Here is a 22,218-nt window from a genome sequence, read left to right on the forward strand (position 1 = left end):
AAATCCATCAGTCTGCTCTTCAACATAGGCAAAGTGATGGAAGGACTCATTAACAGTTATCAAGCAGCATTTACTCAGCAATAACCTGCTCATAGACACTCAGTTTGGGTTCTGCCAGGGTCACTCAGCTCCTGACTTCATTACAGCCTTGGTTCAAACATGGGCAGAAAGAGCTGAATACCAGAGGTGAGGGGAGAGCGACTGTCCTTGACATCAAGGCAACATTTGACCGAGTACGGCATCAAGGAGCTCAAGCTAAACTGGATTCAATGGGAATCAGGGGAAAAACTTTGCACTGGTTGGAGTCATACCTGACATAAAGGAAGATGGTTGTGTGGTTGGAGGTCAGTCATCTCATCTCCAGGACATCAGTGCAGGAGTTACTTGGGGTAATGTCTTCGACCCAACCATCTTCAGCTGCTTCATCAATTACCTCCCTACTTCCCTTCCATCATAAGTGGGAGTGTATCCAGATGACAACAATGTTCAGCACCATTCATGACTCCTCAGATAAGGAATCAGTTCATGTCCGAATGCAGCAAGATCTGGACAATATGCAGGCTGAGGCTGTCACATGGCAAGTTACATTCACGCCACACAAGTGCCAGGCAATGGCCATCTCCTACAAGAGAGGATATAACCACTTCCCCTTGATATTCAATGGCATTACCATCGCTGAATTCCGCACAATCAACATCCTCGGGGTTACCATTGATCAGAAATTGAACTGGACTAGCCGTATTAATACTGTGGCTACCAAGGGGCAGGTCAAAGGCTAGGAATCCTCCGGCGAGTAACTCACCTTCTGACCCCCAAAAAGCCTGTCCACCATCTGCAAGCCACAAGTCAGGAGTGTAATGGAATAATCTCCACTTGCCTGGATGAGTGCAGCTCCAACAACAGAGTGAAGCTCAGCACCATTCAGGACAAAGCAGCCTGCTTGATTGCTCCCCCTTCCACAAACATTCAAACCCTCCACCACCGACGAACAGTGCCAGCCGTGTGTACCATCTACAAGATGCACTGCAGTAACTCACCAAGGTTCCTCAGACATCACCTTCCAAACCCACAACCACTCCCATGTAGAAGGACAAAAGCAGCAGATACCCGGAAACCCCACCACCTGGAGGTTCTCCTCCAAGTCACTCACCACCCTGACTTGGAAATATATCGCTGCTCCTTCACTGTCGCTGGGGCAATATCCTGGAACTCCCTCCCTAACAGCACAGTGGGTGTACCTACATTGAAGGAATGCAGCAGTTCAAGACGCCAACTTACCACCACTTTCTAAGGGACAACTAGGGATGTGCAATAAATGCTGGCCTAACCAGCGACGTCAACATCCCATAAATGAAAAATAAATGTTATTCCTTAATCAGATGGGCTTTATAAGCCACCAGTAAAAGCGTCATCTGACTTGATTTAGATTTATTGTCATGTGTGCCGAGGTACAGTTAAAAGTATTGTTCTGTGTACAGTCCAGGCAGATCGTTCCATACATGACAAAGAATAGGACATATGGTAAATGCACAATGTAAATACATAGACGTCGGGTGAAGGATACAGAGTGTAGTGATACTCAGTACAGAAGATGCACGGAGAGATCAGTTCAGTCCATAAGTGGGTCATTCAGGAGTCTGGTAACAGCCAGGAAAAAGCTGTTTTTGAATCTGTTAGTCCGTATTCTCTGACTTTTGTATCTCCTGCCCGATCTAAGAGGTTGGAAGAGAGAATAACCTGGGTGGGAGGGGTTTTTGATTATGCTGCTCACTTTCCCAAGGGAGTAGGAGGTGTATGGATGGGAAGCGAGTTTGGATGTGGACTGAGCTGTGTTCACGACTCTGTAGTTTCTTACCATCTTGGGCTGAGCAGGTGTAGCCATACCAAGCTGTGATGCAGCCAGATAGGATGCTTTCTATGGTGTATCTGTAAAAAATTGGTAAGAGTCAACGTGGACATGCCGAATTTCCTTAAGTTTCCTGAGGAAGTAAAGACGTTGTTGTGCTTTCTTGGTTGTAGCATCGACGTGGACCAGGACAGATTTTGGTGATGTGCACATCTAGGAATTTGAGGCTGTCAACCATCTCCACCTCAGTCCCATTGATGTAGGCAGGGATGTGTATGATACTTCGATTCCTGAAGTAAATGACCGGCTCCTTAGTTTTGCTGACATTGAAGGAGAGATTGTTGTCGTTACGTCACACCACTAGATTCTCTATCTCCCTCCTGTATTCTGACTCATTGTTGTTTGAGATCCGTCCCACTACGGTTATGTCATCAGCAAACCTGTAGATGTAGTTGGCGCCACATTTTGCCTCACAGTCGTGTGTGTATAGGGAGTATAGAAGGGTGTTAAATACGCACTCTTGTGAGGCCCCGGTATTGAGGACGATTGTGGAGGTGTCGTTGTTTATCCTTATTTATTGAGGTTTATTGGTTAGGAAGTTGAGGATCCAGTTGCAGAGGGAGGTACAAAGTCCTGGGTTTTGGAGTTTGGATATGAGCTTGGCTGGGATTATGGTGTTGAAGGCGGAGCTGTAGTCAATGAGCAGGAGTCTGACATAGGAGTCCTTGTTGTCGAGATGCTCCAGGGATGAGTGTAGGGCCAGTGAGATTGCATCTGCTGTCGACCGGTTGTGGCGGTATGCAAATTGCAATGGATCAAGACATTCTGACATCTTTACTAATACTGGCTTTACTAATACTGATTTATTTAATTAACCTAATTTAAATTTTGCAGCTGCTGTGATGGGATATAAGCTCACATGTTCAAATCGATAGCCAAGGCCTTTGGACTAAGAGTCCTGTAATATAATCAATATGCTCCTACTCCTTGATGGTTTATGTAGCACAATGGCCTAATTCCAAGGTTATAAAAGGTTGCATAAAATTTCTGCAAAGAATACTTAATTCCAGCATCAGGAATACTAAACACTTGAAAAGGTATAAACCATTTTTTAAAGTTCCATTTTGTGGAAAGTTGAACATTGAAAATGTGCAGTACTGGGAGCATTGTGGTCCATTTAAATGTTCCCAAAGTTTAAAAAAAATATATATAGGCCTATATTCTATATCTTAGTTGCTGTTTGCTCGAGAATTGAGCAATGCTGGACATCTCCACTGTCTCCCTCGACAGTCTATTCCACAAATTCACCATCTTTTATGTGAAGCAGCTAAATCCAAAACGATTGTTCAATCCCCTTTTCCAAATGCATTTCCCTGGTCACAGCTTGTAGCTATAATTTATCATGGGTCATTTTATTTATATATCTTCAAATCCTGAAAATGTAAGTAAGCTTTCTTTTATTTTTTCTTTCCTTACATTTCTGTATTTTCTCTCTCAATACCCACTATTATCCCCTTCTCTGTACCCATTAATAACCAGACTGCCCCACTCCAGTCACCCAAATTACACCAAATAATGTTGAATCAGCTCACCATTGCCCCTTGGTAACCGCTAGCTACACACTCAGAGCAATAGTAATTGCGCATTACTGTGTGAAGAGCCTCGCAATTAGAGATTCTGTATCCCTGTCACTGATTCAAGGTTAGCAGGAGCAAGGAGTCATCCTGATGTTGCTTACTGTACGATTGATTTTAACAAACTGTTCAACAATAACGTCAGCATCCTTTCCTGTGCAGTGTCCTACTACCATTCATCTTAAAATATTTATTCCACTTTTCCAGTCCTAACACCTTGGGAACTGTTTACATCAAATAACACCTGCTTGTTGTCAGCTTAGTTCCTCAAACTAAATTTATCTGTATTCCTTTGATAGCTAATTTCCCACTCCCGCGTTGAAAGGTTCAGAGTGATGCTTGCAGGGAGCAGCTGACAGGAAATTATGGATAATTTTATATTTCCTGGCACCTGCAACCTCCTACAGTCTTTGTTAAAGCTAAGGAAGTCTTGGAAAAGGTTCTGATTTAGTCACATCTGGCTGTTTAATGTTTACCTTCCAGCTTTAACAATGCCATAATGTTGATCTCCTAAAAGCAGCATTTATTCAATAGACATTACCTCCAAAACCCCTGTCATTAAGTTCTTCTCCACGGATGACAGTGGGAATAATGCCCAGCTCAGATCCAACAAGTTCAATTTCCTGGTCAAAGGAAAAAAAAATCTTAAATGAATCTTTCATAAGGGGAAAAAAAAAATGAAAACTCAAAAATGTGAAAATCAACCAAACTCATTCTCTCGGATCTAATTTACTATACTATTTTTTAAAACTTACAACATTCATTACTCAGCTGAATTAACAAGTCATTTCCTTGCTGTAACAAAATTAAAGCAACTTTAGGTAAATGTGGAGCATAGCATTTCTATATCAGGCTGTAGTACTATCGAGCTCCATGAAGAGTGATGGACTCAATTAATGCGCAGCATTACGAAGAACAAGACAGACAAACTTTTAATCTAGAAACAGCTAATGCACACAAACTGACAAAAGGAAATTCATGAACAGGTAATTAGCAGAAAAACATTACAACTTCATTAAAGCAATCCTACATGGATTGTATTCGCTGGAGTTCAGAGGAATGAAGGGGGGATCTCATAGGAACCTATAAAATTCTAACAGGACTAGACAGGGTTGTTAGTGCAAGAAGGATGTTCCCGATGGTGGTGATATCCAGAACCAAGGGTCACAGTCTGAGGATAAAGGGTAGACCATTGAGGACAGAGATGAGGAGACATTTCTTCACCAGAGAGTGGCGAGTCTGTGGAACTTGTTACCACAGGAAGTAGTTGAGACCAAAACATTGTATGTTTCCAAGAAGCAGTTAAAGATATAGTACTTGGGGCAAAGGGGACCTAAGGATATTGGAGGAAGGGGGAGTTAGGCTATTGAGTTGGATGATCAGCCATTATCATGAATGGCAGAGCAGGCACGAAGGGCAAAATGGCCTCCTCCTGCTCCTATTTTTCTATGGCACTTCTATCTTATTGAATTTGCAATGGCCACTGACTCAGGAACAGGCCATTCAGCCCTTCGAATCTGTTTCACCATTCAATGAAATCATGGCTGATCTGTGACCCAACTCCATATACCTGCCTTTGGCCCATACCCCCCAATATCTTTGCTTAACACAACTGTCACAGATTTAATATTAACAACTGTTCCAGCTTCAACAGCTGTTTGTGGGAGAGAGTTCCAAACCTCTCCCACCCTTTGAGTGAACAAGTTCTTCCTAACATTTCTCCTGAACGGACTGGCCCTAATTTTTAGACTTTCCCCCTTGTTTTAAAATCTCCAACCAGTGGAACTAATTTATCTTTATCTCCCCAGTCTTTCCCTGTTAATATCTTGAATACTTTTCATAGAACAGTACAGCACAGAACAGGCCCTTCGGCCCTCGATGTTGTGCCGAGCCATGATCACCCTACTCAAACCCACGTATCCGCCCTGTACCCGTAACCCAACAACCCCCCCCCAACCTTACTTTTTAGGACACTACAGGCAATTTAGCATGGCCAATCCACCTAACCCGCATATCTTTGGACTGTGGGAGGAAACCGGAGCACCCGGAGGAAACCCACGCACACACGTGGAGGACGTGCAGACTCCGCACAGACAGTGACCCAGCCGGGAACTGAACCTGGGACCCTGGAGCTGTGAAGCATTTATGCTAACCACTATGCTACCGTGCTGCCCTTCAATCAGATCACCCCGTAACTTTCTAAATTATCTCGAAAACAGGCCTAATTTGTGTAATCTCTCCTCGTAACTCAATTCCTGCAATCCAGATATAATTTTTGTAAACATACGTTGCACTCCCTGCGAGGCCAAAATCTCCTCCCCAAGGTGTGGTGCCCAGAATGGCTCATAGTAACTGCAAGTGGGATCTAACCAGGATTTTGCCAAAGCTGCAGCATAACCCCCGTCTCTTTATACTCCAATCCTCTAGATATAAAGACTAGCATTCCATTAGCCTTTTTAAAATATATTCTGCACTTGTTCATGGAATTTTAAGGATCTATGCACCTGAGCCCGAGTTTCTTTGGACATTTACTGTACCTAACCTCTTTCCATTTAGAAAGTACTCTGCTCTATCCTTTTTTGGGTCAAAATGGATAAGCTCACACTTACTTACATTAAATTCCATCTGCCACGATTTTGCTATTCACCTAGACTGTCAATGTCTCCTTTCAATTTTATGCTATCATCTATCTAGGTTGTCTACAATGTTTCCTAACTTTGTACCATCGCCAAAATTGAATATATGATTTTCTACACAATTATTCAAGTTATTAATGAATAGTGTGAATAATTGAGACCCCAAAACAGATTCCTGTGGAACACCACTAGTCACCTCCTGCCAATTAGACATACAGTACTCCCACCATCAAGAGGATTCACGGTTACAATTAAACTATGTTGCAATCTCAATACATGCACAAGACATATGCTACTGAATCAAGACATCTCCAATCCCCTCCCATTGAACGTACTCATCTTGCTCAATTTCCAAACCTGCAGGGAGCATGCTGATACATGCAGTGTCAGTTATTTCTCGGTGTTAACACTCTTGTCTCTGAATCAAAACGTTGTAGGTATACATTCGACTCTAGAGATTTAATGGTGCAGTACTGAGGGATTTATGAACTGTCGGGGGTTGTGTTCTTCAGGTCAAACCAAAGCTCCATCTTTTCTTCTAGGTGGATAGAACCGGTTTCAAAGAAGATCGGGGGAAGCCCCCCAGTGTCCGAGCCAATATTTATTACTCAACCAGCATCCCAAAAACATATCTTCCAGCACTGCTTGGGAGAGCTTGCTGCATGTTAATTGGATGCTGTTTCCGACATTACAACAGTGACTACATTTCTAAAGCACTTCACTAGCTTTGGGACGTCCTGAGATTGTGATCGGCACAATATAAACAAAAGTTATTTCTTTTGATGTTTGCATTTCATTTTATTCCTGACATTTTTAAACCATTACAATAGATACATTTATACATTTTGAAGGTAGTTAAAAAAGTGGTACAAAAATATAATTTGTGTCCCAGCAGATTGACAAGTGGAGATATTAAACTATTTGAATGAGCAAACCATTATCTCCAAGCAGGCAGACCGGAGGATGTCTCTCCATGAAGTTGGCCATTCCCTCAATACAAAATGGAGGAACGCAAAGCTTGCAGGTTAAAATGGACAATGTTTGCAGCACAAGCAGGTTGCACCAAGCCAATTCTGCATACTAATGAGGCAATCTCCGGGATAGTTAACATAGCAATGGAACGATCCCAGGGACAATGGACACAAATAGAGAAGTGATTGCACAGTGACAGCAAGTAAGTGACTCACAACGATCGCTACCAGAGACAGACACTCCTGACCCCTTTTTAACCCGTACCAACCTGAAGTCTGCAGACCAGAGCAGAGCAAGAGGCCTTGTCCCCTGATCCGGCAGTTCCCTTTGAGATAAGTATTGGTTTATTTAGTGGTAGGAATAGTTTAATCATCTTAGCGTGTGCATGGGTAGTATTATAATTGTATTATAATAAACTCAGTTGTTTGAACTTACTAATTGGTGTATGGTTTTATTACTTTGAACTTGACCTTGAAACTTGTGGCGGTATCTTAGATACCTGGCGACTCCAGAGCTAAGCAATGAAACAGAGCCAAATTGAGTGTTAAGCACACTCACCCAGAACGAGCAACATTTAGTGGCGACTCCTAGCCGGGACTCGATTAGAAGTGGCCCCCCCCCCACTCCGAGAGAACCCAGAAATTTGAATCTGAAATCCAATTGGGAAAAAGGAAAAACCACAAGTGTTCAAGGAGTTCAAATCAATACTCATAATTCGGAAGTGTGTTTTTGCATGCGTAACTAACAGGGTTGTAAGGTTAAACCGAGAGATTTTTGTTGCGACAAACCGTCGGGAGTTTTATAAGTCGGAACATAGCGAAAGCCGTACCCGTATTTTAAAAGCATTGCCTTATCATCCCTCGTTCCAAATTAAAAGAGCATAGAGGAAAAGGAAATGGCCATGCAGGCAATGGAACGCCTCTTGAATCCAGAGCAGTTCGTGGTCGCAGCGACCAACAGTAGCAGAGTAGATCAGTGTCCCGTATGGGAGCTGGAACTCAGGAAGTACCTCAAAGGGAAAGGATGGCCCCTTTGGAGTGAATTTTGTGTGAATGAGGAGACAGGTCCCGGGAGTATAGGACATACTTGGTGGAAGAACTTTTCTCAAATTCATAAAAAGAACATAGGTAAAGCACGTAAGCCAATGGCAATTGTGTCCTGCTTGGTACAATTGCGAGGCACAGAGGAGGTCGTTGGACGCTCCGCAAAGAATTAGAGGAAAAGAATAGAATGAGCAAAGTCGACATTTGCGATGTTGAAAAGGAAAACATAGAATTAAGAAAGAAGTTGGCAGAGAAGGATAGAGAGGTGGATGATGCCAAGAGGGCACATCAGTCTTGTCTAGCCCATCTGAGCAGTTCCCAAATCCAGTATGAGAAAGCCTATCAGGATGTGCAGCGCGCAGTTCTGATAAGAGAAGATTCAGAGAAGCAGGTAGAGGCACTGCAAAGGCAATGCTCTGACCTAAAGGCAGCTTTAAGAGCACTCCATGCTGCCACCACTGAGCAAAGGCAAAGCACAGTGGATCGTGCGAAATGTAGGAAGCAGATTGCGCAGCTGCAATCTCAGCTTTCTGTACAGAATGGGTTCCAAGAGACATTTGGAACCCAGTTAAATGAGGAAAATGCCCCAGATTGGCAGGAATTGAGCGAAACCGCGCAGCGCTATGTTCAGGGAACATGTGCGCCAGCAGCGCAACAGAAAAGGAAAGCGCCCCAACCCCCCACAGATCAGATAGCACCCGCACCTATGAACCCAGTCGCCACCCAAAGAAAGGCAACCACAGAAGGCGCACCCAAGGTCACATACACCACCCCCTTAACTGTAACACCACCCCCTTAACTGTAACACAACTAAGGGACGCGTGTGAGAAAATCACCCCGTTCCTCCCCACTGCAGACCCCCACCAACTTTTCGCGAAAGTGAAACAGCAGGCGACCATGTACGGCCTGGATGAGTGAGAGCAGGTTAAGCTCACAGTTTTGAGTTTAGACTCATCGGTTGTAGCAGCCCTCCCTGACCCACAGAACGTTGGAGGAGGCACCCTCGAAGAGATGCATACAGCTATTTTAGACGTGATAGGGTACAACAGAGGAGACCCAGTCGAAGGCCTAAATAAGTGTAGGCAGAAGAGGACAGAGCACCCCACAGCATTCGCAGGAAGGCTGTGGATTAATTTCACTGCCGTTTTTGGCGATTTAGACCGCGCACATTTAACCCGTGATAATATGGTTAAATGGACCCGCACCATAATCTCCCACGCCACAGATGCAGGACAGAATGTCAGCAGCAGTTATGACCCCTCAGAAGAGGCCCATCATGAAAAATGGGTTTTGAAAAGATTGTCCCGCGCTTGGGAACAATCCATCCAAGGCAAGGTTAAAGTTAAGACCCCAGAAGAAGCTCAGGCTGCAGCAGATATACAGGCAGTAAGAGCGCACCAAAACCCCGCATGGGTAAATGAAGGAAAGAACAGCCCCCACAGAAGTCGCAGGAATGTTACAACTGCGGACAGTTAGGGCATTTTGCAAGGGAATGCAACGGCCCACAGAGATCTCAGAGAGTCCAGCAGACAGGTACTCTGACCAGGAACAAAGCAAAGCCAATACACAGTATAGAGACGCAGTCAGGACAGACCAATGTGGACGGAACGGACTGACGGTGTTCGGGCTCCCCCACTTGGGTCTGTGACACCCTCTGGGACCAATCCGGAAGACCGGTGGTCACAGCAAAAATTAGAGAGAAGCCCATAGAATTACTTTGGGACACAGGAGGGTCCCGCACTACCATTAATTCCTCCACTACACCACAGGCAGACACGTGGCCCACTACAGCTTCAATTACACTCAGCGGATTTACAGGTCACTCGCAGCAGGGACACATTACAGCCCCTGTATCAATCCAGCTAGGGAATATATCCACCAGACACCCCGTTGTTTTAGTTAATCTGCCTCGCACAGAAGAACACATACTGGGCATTGACTTCATGAATGCACACAGCCTGTCGTTCGATCCAGAAAATCAATGTGTCTGGCGAATGGCAAAATCTGACAGAGCACCCGCAACTCTCACAGTAGGAGAGTATGCAAACAGGATTAGCGCAGTAGACAACTATTGTTTTGACCCGACCACGCTTAGCACGGACAAACAGGTTAGGGCAGTTTTGAACAAACACAGGACAGCATTTGCCAGTCACCGGCACGACTGCGGCAGAATGACTGGACAAGGTCAAGTTACTGGGCCTGACCCAAGACCACAAACAGTACCAATTTCCCCTGGAAGCAGAGGGAGAAATTGGAACGGTTATAGAGAGCTTATTAGAGCAGGGTGTACTTAGGACAGTAGCCTCAACTAATAATGCACCTATTTGGCCAGTGAGGAAGCCCGACGGATCATGGCGGATAGTTAACATAACAATGGAACGATCCCAGGGATAATGGACACAAATAGAGAAGTGATTGCAACAGTGTATGGGAAACCAGACACCCCGGCACCAGCGGGGTTCGAAAACAAAGCACTTGAAGGCCCGCCCAGTAGCCGAGAGATAGCCTCAGTATTGGCGGGATTCAAACAAATCGATTGGGAAGAGACCCAAAGGGTCCGTCCAAAAGGGCGCGAAGCCCTAGGACCTATAAAAGACATGTCCCACACTTAGTTCGCTCTTCTTAACCAGCCCTCCTCTCTGGACCAGCATCTCGACCAGCTTTTACCAAAGAAGATCTTGACCGAGAGAGAGGAGAGATTTGGGACAGCAGCCGCCAGCAAGTAAGTGTCTCACAACGATCGCTACCAGAGATAGACACTCCTGACCCCTTTTTAACCCGTACGAACCTGAAGTCTGCAGACCAGAGCAGAGCAAGAGGCCTTGTCCCCTGATCCGGCAGTTCCCTTTGAGATAAGTATTGGTTTATTTAGTGGTAGGAATAGTTTAATCATCTTAGCGTGTGCAGGGTAGTATTATAATTGTATTATAATAAACTCAGTTGTTTGAACTTACTAATTGGTGTATGGTTTTATTGCTTTGAACTTGACCTTGAAACTTGTGGCGGTATCTTAACGATACCTGGTGACTCCAGAGCTAAGTAACGAAACAGAGCCAAATTGAGTGTTAAGCACACTCACCCAGAACGAGCAACAAGATATTAAACTATTTGAATGAGCAAACCATGATCTCCAAGCAGGCAGACCGGAGGATGTCTCTCCATACTCTAATGTAGCATTGAATAGTGTGAATGGGGGTAGATCAAGCAGGGAGGCCATAATAGCATCAAATTCCTGACACTGAGCAAAGCTCATCAGTAAGGCAAATTTAAGCAGTTGTGGAAATCTGGATTATTCATACATGACTAGTATGTTCTAAATTACTACAAATATAAAAGCACAGCACATTATCCACTATTACTGCAGGTCCAACATAACTCGCTATGACAGGAAGTGTACAGGTACTGATTTGGCTTTGGACATTAAGCGCAACACAGAAAAAAAATGGCTGTTTGTGCTGCTGCTGTCCAGACTGCCTGCTGCTGCTGGTACATTTCCGTACCAGCCTCCCCGAACAGGCGCCAGAATGTGGCGACTAGGGGCTTTTCACAGTAACTTAATTCGAAGCCTACTTGTGACAATAAGCGATTTTCATTTCACATTAGCTAAAGTTTCAAACATTCTCACCGCAAGGAAGTCATCTGTATTCATCTCATTGCATGGTGTATCCACAATGCGAGCGGCTATTCGAATGCCTTCAGCAGCACTTAACAGGCACTATGGAAAATTAATGGTAAATATCGAAAATCTATTAGCACAATCAATGTATATACCTGAATGAGATTATTCCACCAGCATTAAAACCTAAACAGGTTGCTTTTCTTCAGGAAAAATTGAAATCATCCACAACTTTTTAATTTGGGACTGCTCAAGTTACCACGATTATATATTTTATACCAGCAGAAAGCATCTATTCTAAATAATACTGGAGGTGCTATATAAACTACAAGGCTGCTGTATGTAAATTATTATTCCATCTAATAAATTCAGCAAAAAACCAATAAACATGCTTTAGAGATCAATAAAAATGAACAACCTTTGCATATGTTATGCTAACACAAAAATTGTTTCAGCTACTACTGAAGAGTAATTTGAAGCTATGTTGCATTTCCACAATGTCGATTCACCAAATACTTGAATAACATGCCCTTATCCTAACGAAACATCCCAAGGTTTTATACAAGAGCACTGTAAAACAAACTATGGCACCAAACCACATAAGGAAATACTAGGTCAAAGGACCAACAGCTTAATCAAACACGTAGATTTTAAGTGGTGACTTAAATTAGGAGTGCGCGGTAGAGAGGTGTAAGGAAGGTATTCCAGAGCTGGAGGCCTTGGCAACTGGAGGCACGGCCACATTGGAGCAATCAAAATCATATCAGAATATAACAGGTCAGAATTAGAGGAGCGTTGACATCTCAGAGGACTGTGGGGTTGGAGGAGATTACAGAGATAGGGAAGGGCGAGGCCATGGAGGGATTTGAAAACCAAGATAAGAGTTTTAAAATCAAGACATTGCTTGACCAGGAACCAATGTAGGTCAGTGAAGATAAGGTGATAGAAGACGAGGACTTGCTGTGTGTTAGACAGTCCTCAAGGTGGTTCAGGCGTTCCTTAGGAAAACTGTAACATGATTCTACAACAGTTTCCAAAGACATCTTTCTTCTAAGGCCCACCTCCATGGCAAAGTGAATCACCTGGGCCTGGGTTACTGTGTGTATGTATCTGCTGCAGTAAGGCATTTTTAAAATCTTGGTTTGAAAGACATGCAGACACTGGGAATACAGAAGGGGTCACTAAAGCATCATAAAAGAAAGATCATCATTCTTTCCAACCATGTACAGTGTTTATTTAAATGGAGCTAATAACATTTTGTTTACAGAAATAAGGTTAGAACATAGAATCCCTAAATTGCAGAAGGAGCCCCTAGAGTTACACCGATCCTCTGAACAAGCACCCTACCGAGGCCCACACCTCCATCCTATCCCTGTAACTCTGCCTAACCTGCATATCCCTTGACATTAAGGGACAATTTTATCATGGCCAATCTACCTAACCTGCACATCTTTGGTCTGGGGTTTACATAATTATGGGGTTATGGTTAACCTTAGCAAGATGATCATAACCCAGTTAATAGGATGGATGGGAGGATCCAGGGACTGAAGCAGTCAACTGTTGAGTTTCAGTTTAGATTTTGCTATGAACAGGAGATTTTTGCCAAATGCTGGGAAGTTAAACAGTAGTTTGACAAAGGCAAGAATCGGCAGGCTATTTCTGCAGGATTTTTCGCTCTTAAAGCAGTCTCTCCGAGACATCTCTATACGGCAAGTATTCCTGTGTTTGCTAACTGTATGGTAAAGTGGATTTTGCTTGATTGAAAATAAAGAGTTAGCAGTTAGGAGTTAAAATATTTTATTTTATTGTTGAGCATTGTTTAACTGGTAATTGTAAGCTATTTCTTCTATGATGTTAAAGCCAGTGTAATCCTTTGTTAATAATAATGTTTGTTTTAATATACCATTTCCCTATTTGTGCCTCGGGTCACTTCTGTAGCTAAGTATCCTTTCATCCCTGTCTTAAAAATTAAATTAAATATTGGCGGTTCTGTCCCGTATCCGAGGAAATGTCGGGGTCTAGTCCGGGATCGGAACACTCTCCTATACTCCATTTCAAAGCGAATAAGCAAGTCAATAGTGGCAAAATTAGTCAGACCATCGTTGTGTATAAATTTATACAGGGTAGTTTTCCAAGTTAATTAAGCAAAACCAATCTCTAGAAGTCTCAGTGGCACAGCTTTGCAAAAATACACACCCTCCACGGAGATAAAGAACTAGAAAATAAATTATGCTCAAAATGGTGAGATAAATGTAGAACAGATGAGTGCAGAACAAAACATCACTACTAAATATAAAGCAATAACTGCATCATCGCAGATCCTCTCAGCATCATGCTAATACTTACCGCAAGCGTAGATTCAGTAAGTGGGTTGGCATTCTCTCCCACCAGAATAAACTCTACTGTAACAGTGAGTTTCTCGCCTTGTTTTGGCAATCCAGTGCGCCGGGTGAACAGAGGAAATGCCCTCGTTAGTGCACAAGCTGATGCAAAAACTTCTGTATATTCACAAACTAGCTGAAATAAAAGGTATCACAGTAAGAAGTTAAAATTAATTTTTAACAAATACACATATTAGTTATTAAGCGCATCCAATACGGTTATTCCTGCAAATGAAAACATTGTCACCACCTGACTTGGAAATATATCGCCGTTCCTTCGCTGTCACTGGGACATAATCCTGGAACTCCCTCCCTAACAGCACCGTGGGTGTACCTACACCTGAAAGACTGCATAGAACATAGAACAGTACAGCACAGAACAGGCCCTTCGGCCCTCGATGTTGTGCCGAACAATGATCACCCCACTTAAACCCACGTAACCCATATACCCGTAACCCAACAATCCCCCCATTAACCTTACACTACGGGCAATTTAGCATGGCCAATCCACCTAACCCGCACATCTTTGGACTGTGGGAGGAAACCGGAGCACCCGGAGGAAACCCACGCACACACGGGGAGGACGTGCAGACTCCACACAGACAGTGACCCAGCCGGGAATCGAACCTGGGACCCTGGAGCTGTGAAGCATTGATGCTAACCACTATGCTACCGTGAGGCCAAACTGCAGTGATTGAAGAAAGCAACTCACCACCACCTTCTGAAGAGCAACTAGGGTGGACAATAAATGTTGGCCCAACCAGTGATCCATATCCAGGAAATGATTCTTTTTTTTTTAAATTGTCGTTCTTCTTGAAAAGCAGGACCAGACCAAACTCTGGCAATCCCACTATGCCAGGACAATTCCGGGAGAGGCCAGAAGTGGGATTTGCGCTGGCTGCCCAACAGTTTCCGATGCGCCCAACCCACTCCAGCTGCCGTGATCTGGTTCACCCTCTCACTGGATGCAGTGGTTCAAGACGGAAGCCTGCCGCCATCTTATCCAGAGCAATTAGGGACGCGCAACAAATACTGATCTTGCTGGTCTGCTCGCATCCCATGAAGGAATAAAAAACTGTGTTACCAATTTTACGGAGGAAGCTGAAATCTGACTCAGCAGAAAGTTCTTTCGACGGGAATTATCTCGCAGAGCGTACCTACGGACAAAGAGGCTCAAGAATATTGATCCCCAAGCAGCACTAAACCTGCATACTCATTACTTTCTTTGACAATTCCTACATCTTTTAAAAATGACCAAATTATTAGGAATGATATCAGTGCTAGGAATGAATTCAATTCACAGAATTGTACAGTGCAGAAGAGGCCCTTTGGCCCATCGAGTCTGCACTAACACCTGACCTGACCTGACCTACCTAATCCCATTTACCAGCAGTTGGCCCACAGCCTTGAATGTTACGACGATTGATACGGAATATCCTTTTTGATAAATTAAGGAAACGTTAAATTATAGTTTTGGAATCAAGAAAGGCTGCAAAGAAAAATGAGACGGAAAATACACACAATCAGAGAGAGTAAATGAACAAGAAACTAGTTGATCACTCACCACAATGCACCGGTTAGTTCTTCTAGACGAGCAATTGCGAATCAGTCGTGTGAGAAAGTGAGTTGATGCAGGGCTGTTGTGGCGACTGATTTTGGATGGGAGCGCTGCCACAACAGCATAATCAAGCCAAAGAGAGCAGCTATCTATTGGATTTGGATTCAAAGTGTTCAGTGCAGCCTGCCAGACCTGAATGACAAACAAGATGTTACTAACTACACTGTAGATTTGGAAGTTCACAGGGAAACATTACTATGACCATATACACACACGGGGCACATACAACAGAAACAGGAGGCCCAATGGTGTTCAGCATCAGGGTATGCAGCAGATTTCAGAGTGGACAAGTTTTAGTAATTTGGATCAGAAATACATGCAAGTCATGCATAATCACTTAAAAAACACACAAAGCATATTTTAAAGAAATATTAAATATCTCCCTTGCCTTAGTGGATGAATGTGCTACATGTTGTGCAGTAAAACATAAGGATTCCTGCTTTGATTTGTTCCATTACCTATTTACAGTCACAGTTGCAGCTGGGGTAATACAAACAGCCAAAGTGTCACAGACGCCATCATTGCTTCAGTGGCTTTAGCACTGATAGAAAAAGTCAGCCTGAGCTCCTTCCTTAAAATGGAAACGGAGACGAGGAATGATTTCAAAAGGAAATTGGATGGATAATTAACTTCCAGGGCTAGAGGAATAGAGCGGGGAAATGGGATTGATTGGGTTGTTCTACAGACAGCTGGTATGGAACCAATATGCCGAGTGGACTCCTTCTGTGCCATAATTACGCGATGATAATGATTATCCAGTAATCCCTGCCAGGGTCCCAGGTTCAATTCCCCGCTGGGTCACTGTCTGTGCGGAGTCTGCACGTTCTCCCCGTGTCTGCGTAGGTTTCCTCCGGGTGCTCCATCCGGTTTCCTCCCAAAAGTCCCAAAAGATGTGCTGTTTGGTAATTTGGACATTCTGAATTCTCCCTCCGTGTACCCAAACGTGTGCTGGAATGTGGCAACTAGGGGCTTTTCACAGTAACTTTCATTGCAGTGTTAATGTAGGCCTACTTGTGACAATAAAGATTATCATTAAAATATATGCGTGTATTTGAAATGAAATGAAAATCGCTTATCGTCACAGGTAGGCTTCGAATGAAGTTACTATGAAAAGCCCCTAGTCGCCACATTTCGGCGCCTGTTCGGGGAGGCTGGTACGGGAATTGAACCGTGCTGCTGACCTGCTTCGGTCTGCTTTAAAAGCCAGCTATTTAGCCCTGTGCTAAACCAGCCCACAAGTTTGGATATCAAGTGAAGAATTTGGCAAGAACGATATTAAGTAACAGGTGAAAAGATTAAAACTGTGAATATCGCTGCATCTCTCCTGACAAGTTACCAATAAAAATTAAATTCTCAATGCAACGGTTCCTGCTGCAATAGATTCAGGAGCTGATTATATGCATGTCAATGTATATGAGACTTCCCCTGAGAATGTGCACACATAAAATAAGATCTACAATCTTTATTACAGCACAAGTTTATTCAGGCAGCCAAGAACTACGCCAGCAAGTTTAGAAGTGCAGATAAACAAAGCACAGTGGACATGGTTGTACATAAACGTAAAAGTTTAATTTTGCCTCAGCAGTAAGGTGGGTACTTACACGCCCACTAATACAGCAGCCATCTCTTCTAACAGTCAGTCTCACAAGCTAGCACAAAAATTCCTGATTTTAAAAAGTGCTCACGTAGTGTACTAGACTCACTAGGGATCTGCATAACCTGATTCATTCATTCTTCTTCATGTTTGAAAAAAAGCACTGCTCCTATCCACTCTCATAATTAGCCGGTCGTGGAACGTACCTCTGAACATACACAAGCCTTGAAATTCTGGACATGGGAGTTCAGGGTGAGGTTTGGTTGATGGGGTAACTTGGGGCCTGCAAAATTCACATGAGAGTGGTCAACTTTGACAGGATGACAGAAAAGCCAACACAGGAAAATCACCTGACCTACCTACCTCACCCCATTTGCCAGCACTTGGCCCATAGCCTTGAATGTTATGACAAGCCAAGTTCAGCGGCAAAATTCTCCTTAAACCTGCACTGAGTTCAAGCAAATTCCTGTCTTTCCAAACTAAACAATTCTGTTTTCTGCTCACAAATTAGTATGACTACAAACAATAATAATAATCTTTATTATTGTCACAAATAGGCTTACATTAACACTGCAGTGAAGTTACTGTGAAAATTTCCTAGTCGCCACATTCCGGAGCCTGTTCAGGTACAGAGGGAGAATTCAGAATGTCCAATTCACCTAACAAGCACATCTTTCGGGACTTGTGGGAGGAAACCGGAGCGCCCGGAGGAAACCCACGCAGACACGGGGGGGAACGTGCAGACTCCACACAGAAGTGACCCAAGCCGGGACTCGAACCCAGGACCCTGGCGCTGTGAAGCAACAGTGCTAACCACTGTGCTACCATGCCACCCACTGACTAAATAGCACTTCTAACATAATAAAACGCCCAATGGAATTTCACAGGGGACATCGAGCCACTTAAGAAGAATTTTGGACAGATCAAAATTTTGGTCACAAAGGTAGGTTCCAAGGAGTGTCTTAAAAGGGGAAGGAAGAGAGGCTTACAGAGGGAATTGCAAAGCTTAGCAGGGCCTAAGCAGCTCAAGGCATGGCCACCAATGGAGTAATTAAAATCTGGGATGGTAAAGGGTCCAGAATAGAGGTGCACAGATAACTTGGGATGGTTGTGAGTCTGAAGGAGATTACAGAGATAGGGAGGCGACAGGCCACTGAAGGATTTGAAAACAAGGGTGAGAATTTTGAAAAATCAAAGCATTGCTTGACGAAAGCACAATGTAGGTCGGCGAGCAACTGGGGCATGGCTAAATGCAACTTGTTAGGGCATTCTCGGATGATGTCAAAATAATCAAACAAACACGATGAATAACATTGTTCAAACTTGAACCAACTCCAGTTATAATGAAACTGGATTCAACAGGGAAGTAACATACAAGTGAAAAAATATTTACAAAGCACACACAAACCCCATGGACTCTACAAGGTCACTTTTGACAAGGAAGGAAAGGGCAGTAGCGGTATAGACACAATTAAATATTGGAAACCAGTTTCATTCATCATCAGTTGGTCTAAATATACAGTTGATACTAACTAATTATAACATTTAGCATTGTGTCCAGTATAAAGTATTCATTGTAGATACTCCTCAATGTAAGAGGGAGAGGAATTGCACTTTGACTCGGAAGCTTATTGGGCTCAAAAACACAGAAGCAAGGATTATTCAGCAACCCAACACATGCCTTTACAGAAAGAGGGGGTTAGACAGTGCAGCACAATTCAACAAGGTTCCATTGCAGGAGGAGCAACTTTAATTTATATAGCACCGTTAATGTAGTAGAGTCAACCACACTGCTGTGTGTCTGGTTATATGTAGTCTAGGCTAGAACAAGTAATTTCCTTCCTAAAGGATGGTTGTGAACCAAATGGGTTTTTACAACAATGACATCTGTAGACTTTTAATACCAGATTTTTACTAAATTCAAATTTCACCATCTGCCAGAGACTTACCCTGGGTTAGTGGACTACTCACCTAGTGACAGTACCACTAAGCCACTGCCTACCCATGCTGCAGTGTGACTTACATCAAAACATTCATGCATGGACTAAATAATCAGGTTAAAGATATGTGAACGTTAACAAGCATGTAGTAACAAAAATACTCAAGTTACAAACGAGAATTTAAGATTTTATGCTGTGATGGTTTCATCAGACCAAAATCAGAATGGTAGACCGGTTAAAACTGGCATTCTGCAAGAGGTTAGAAATGGGGGGGGGGGGGGGAGATTTTACAGCTTGTGGTTTTGGAGATTGGGAGGGGCAAGGACATGGAGGGGTTTGGAGGAGATTGGGAGGGGTGAGGACATGGAGGGGTTTGGAGGAGATTGGGAGGGGCAAGGATATGGAGGGGTTTGGAGGGGATTGGGAGGGGTAAGGACATGGAGGGGTTTGGAGGAGATTGGGAGGGGTGAGGACATGGAGGGGTTTGGAGGAGATTGGGAGGGGCAAAGATATGGAGGGGTTTGGAGGAGATTGGGAGGGGTGAGAACATGGAGGGGTTTGGAGGAGATTGGGAGGGGTGAGGACATGGAGGGGTTTGGAGGAGATTGGAGGGGTGAGGACATGGAGGGGTTTGGAGGGGATTGGGAAGGGTAAGGACATGGCGGGGTTTGAAAACAAGGAAGAACCTTTCACATGAAAGTGTAGAACAAGGCTGTTTTGAATTCCTTTAATCTTACTAATTACAGGCCATTGGAGCCTGGCATTTCCAGGGTGGGCTAGCAAGGAAGGCAGAGGGGCCTATTGATCAGGGTGGCCCAGCAGGCCAGGTAGAGGGGCTGATTGGCTGGCATGAGTTAGCAGTCCAGGTAGAGGGGCTGATTGGCTGGCATAGGTTAGGAATCCAGGTAGAGGGGCTGATTGTCTGGGGTAGGTTAGCGGTCCAGGTAGAGGGGCTGATTGGCTGGGGTGGGTTAGCGGCCCACATAGAGGGGCTGATTGGATGGGTGGGCTAGCAGGCCAGGTAGAGGGGATGATTGGTGGGGTGGGTTAGCAGGCCAGGTAGAGGGGCTGATTGGCTGGGGTGGGTTAGCAGGCCAGGTAGAGGGGCTGATTGGCTGGGGTGGGTTAGCAGGCCAGGTAGAGGGGCTGATTGGCTGGGGTGGGTTAGCAGGCCAGGTAGAGGGGCTGATTGGCTGGGGTGGGTCAGCAGGCCAGGTAGAGGGGCTGATTGGATGGGTGGGTCAGCAGGCCAGGTAGAGGGGCTGATTGGCTGGGGTGGGTTAGCAGGCCAGGTAGAGGGGCTGATTGGCTGGGGTGGGTTAGCAGGCCAGGTAGAGGGGCTGATTGGATGGGTGGGTTAGCAGGCCAGGTAGAGGGGCTGATTGGATGGGTGGGTTAGCAGGCCAGGCAGAGGGGCTGATTGGCTGGGGTGGGTTAGCAGGCCAGGTAGAGGGGCTGATTGGCTGGGGTGGGTTAGCAGGCCAGGTAGAGGGGCTGATTGGCTGGGGTGGGTTAGAGGGGCTGATTGGATGGGGTGGGTTAGAGGGGCTGATTGGATGGGGTGGGTTAGAGGGGCTGATTGGATGGGGTGGGTTAGAGGGGCTGATTGGATGGGGTGGGTTAGAGGGGCTGATTGGATGGGGTGGGTTAGAGGGGCTGATTGGATGGGGTGGGTTAGAGGGGCTGATTGGATGGGGTGGGTTAGAGGGGCTGATTGGATGGGGTGGGTTAGAGGGGCTGATTGGATGGGGTGGGTTAGAGGGGCTGATTGGATGGGGTGGGTTAGAGGGGCTGATTGGATGGGGTGGGTTAGAGGGGCTGATTGGATGGGGTGGGTTAGAGGGGCTGATTGGATGGGGTGGGTTAGAGGGGCTGATTGGATGGGGTGGGTTAGAGGGGCTGATTGGATGGGGTGGGTTAGAGCGGCTGATTGGATGGGGTGGGTTAGAGGGGCTGATTGGATGGGGTGGGTTAGAGGGGCTGATTGGATGGGGTGGGTTAGAGGGGCTGATTGGATGGGGTGGTTTAGAGGGGCTGATTGGATGGGGTGGGTTAGAGGGGCTGATTGGATGGGGTGGGTTAGAGGGGCTGATTGGATGGGGTGGGTTAGAGGGGCTGATTGGATGGGGTGGGTTAAAGGGGCTGATTGGATGGGGTGGGTTAGAGGGGCTGATTGGATGGGGTGGGTTAGAGGGGCTGATTGGATGGGGTGGGTTAGCAGGCCAGGTAGAGGGGCTGATTGGATGGGGTGGGTTAGCAGGCCAGGTAGAGGGGCTGAGTGGCCTCTCCTGTTCCTGAGCCAAAGCCACCATTTTGGTGTCACTCACCTCCTGATTTACCCGGGGCTCCAACTTCCCCTTCACTTGGCTCCACATAATCTTTTGCAGATTTGGCAGCTGCCCCACCAGTAACAGCGGCCGGGACTGAGGGTCGGCATCCCCGGCGCTGGCCGTGAACAGCAGCCGCTCGATCCCGTCCCCGCCACCGGCACCGCCACCCTTCATCGCACCGTCTCCGTCAGCTCAACAGCGCCTGCGCACATCTGGCGTCTGCCAAGCCCGAAGCGCATGCGCATTCCCTTTCTCATCACAAAGCTAAATTGCAACGTTGGGTAGGATTGCTATTGAAAAGTTAACATGCAAAGTTTTACTTCGAACAAAAATAGCAGGAGCTGGTTACTTGTAGACAAAGTATGTGAATTATAAGTAGCGTTGGAGTATAATAAAGTTTTCCTTTTTAAAAATTAATTTATGGGATGTCGGTTTCATTGGTTAGACCAGCATCTATTGCCCATCCCTAGTTGCCTTCTTGAACCACTGCAGTCCTTGGGGTGTAGGTACACCCAGTGTGTTGTTAGGGAGTCCCAGGATGTTGCCCAGCAACAGTGAAGGAGTGGCGATATATTTCCAAGTCAGGGTGATGAGTGACTTGGTGGGGA

The 22,218-nt window shown here is 45.1% G+C and overlaps 1 protein-coding gene across 1 annotated transcript in view; it reads right to left on the reverse strand.

The window, feature by feature from the left end:
• LOC119972265 (probable aminopeptidase NPEPL1) overlaps window positions 1–21,807 on the reverse strand; it is a 65,078-nt gene extending 43,271 nt beyond the window's left edge. Inside the window, exons 1-5 of the mRNA XM_038808671.1 lie at window positions 21,608–21,807; window positions 15,693–15,878; window positions 14,094–14,264; window positions 11,757–11,846; window positions 4,022–4,103 (exon numbers count right to left, since the gene is read on the reverse strand). Of these exons, the coding sequence (XP_038664599.1) occupies window positions 4,022–4,103; window positions 11,757–11,846; window positions 14,094–14,264; window positions 15,693–15,878; window positions 21,608–21,784 (706 nt within the window). The 5' untranslated portion in view covers window positions 21,785–21,807. The remainder of the gene's footprint in view (window positions 1–4,021; window positions 4,104–11,756; window positions 11,847–14,093; window positions 14,265–15,692; window positions 15,879–21,607) is intronic.
• Window positions 21,808–22,218: the final 411 nt, after the last annotated feature.

The sequence above is a fragment of the Scyliorhinus canicula genome, chromosome 10, assembly GCF_902713615.1.
Source record: "Scyliorhinus canicula chromosome 10, sScyCan1.1, whole genome shotgun sequence".
NCBI classification, from domain to species: Eukaryota; Metazoa; Chordata; class Chondrichthyes; order Carcharhiniformes; family Scyliorhinidae; genus Scyliorhinus; species Scyliorhinus canicula.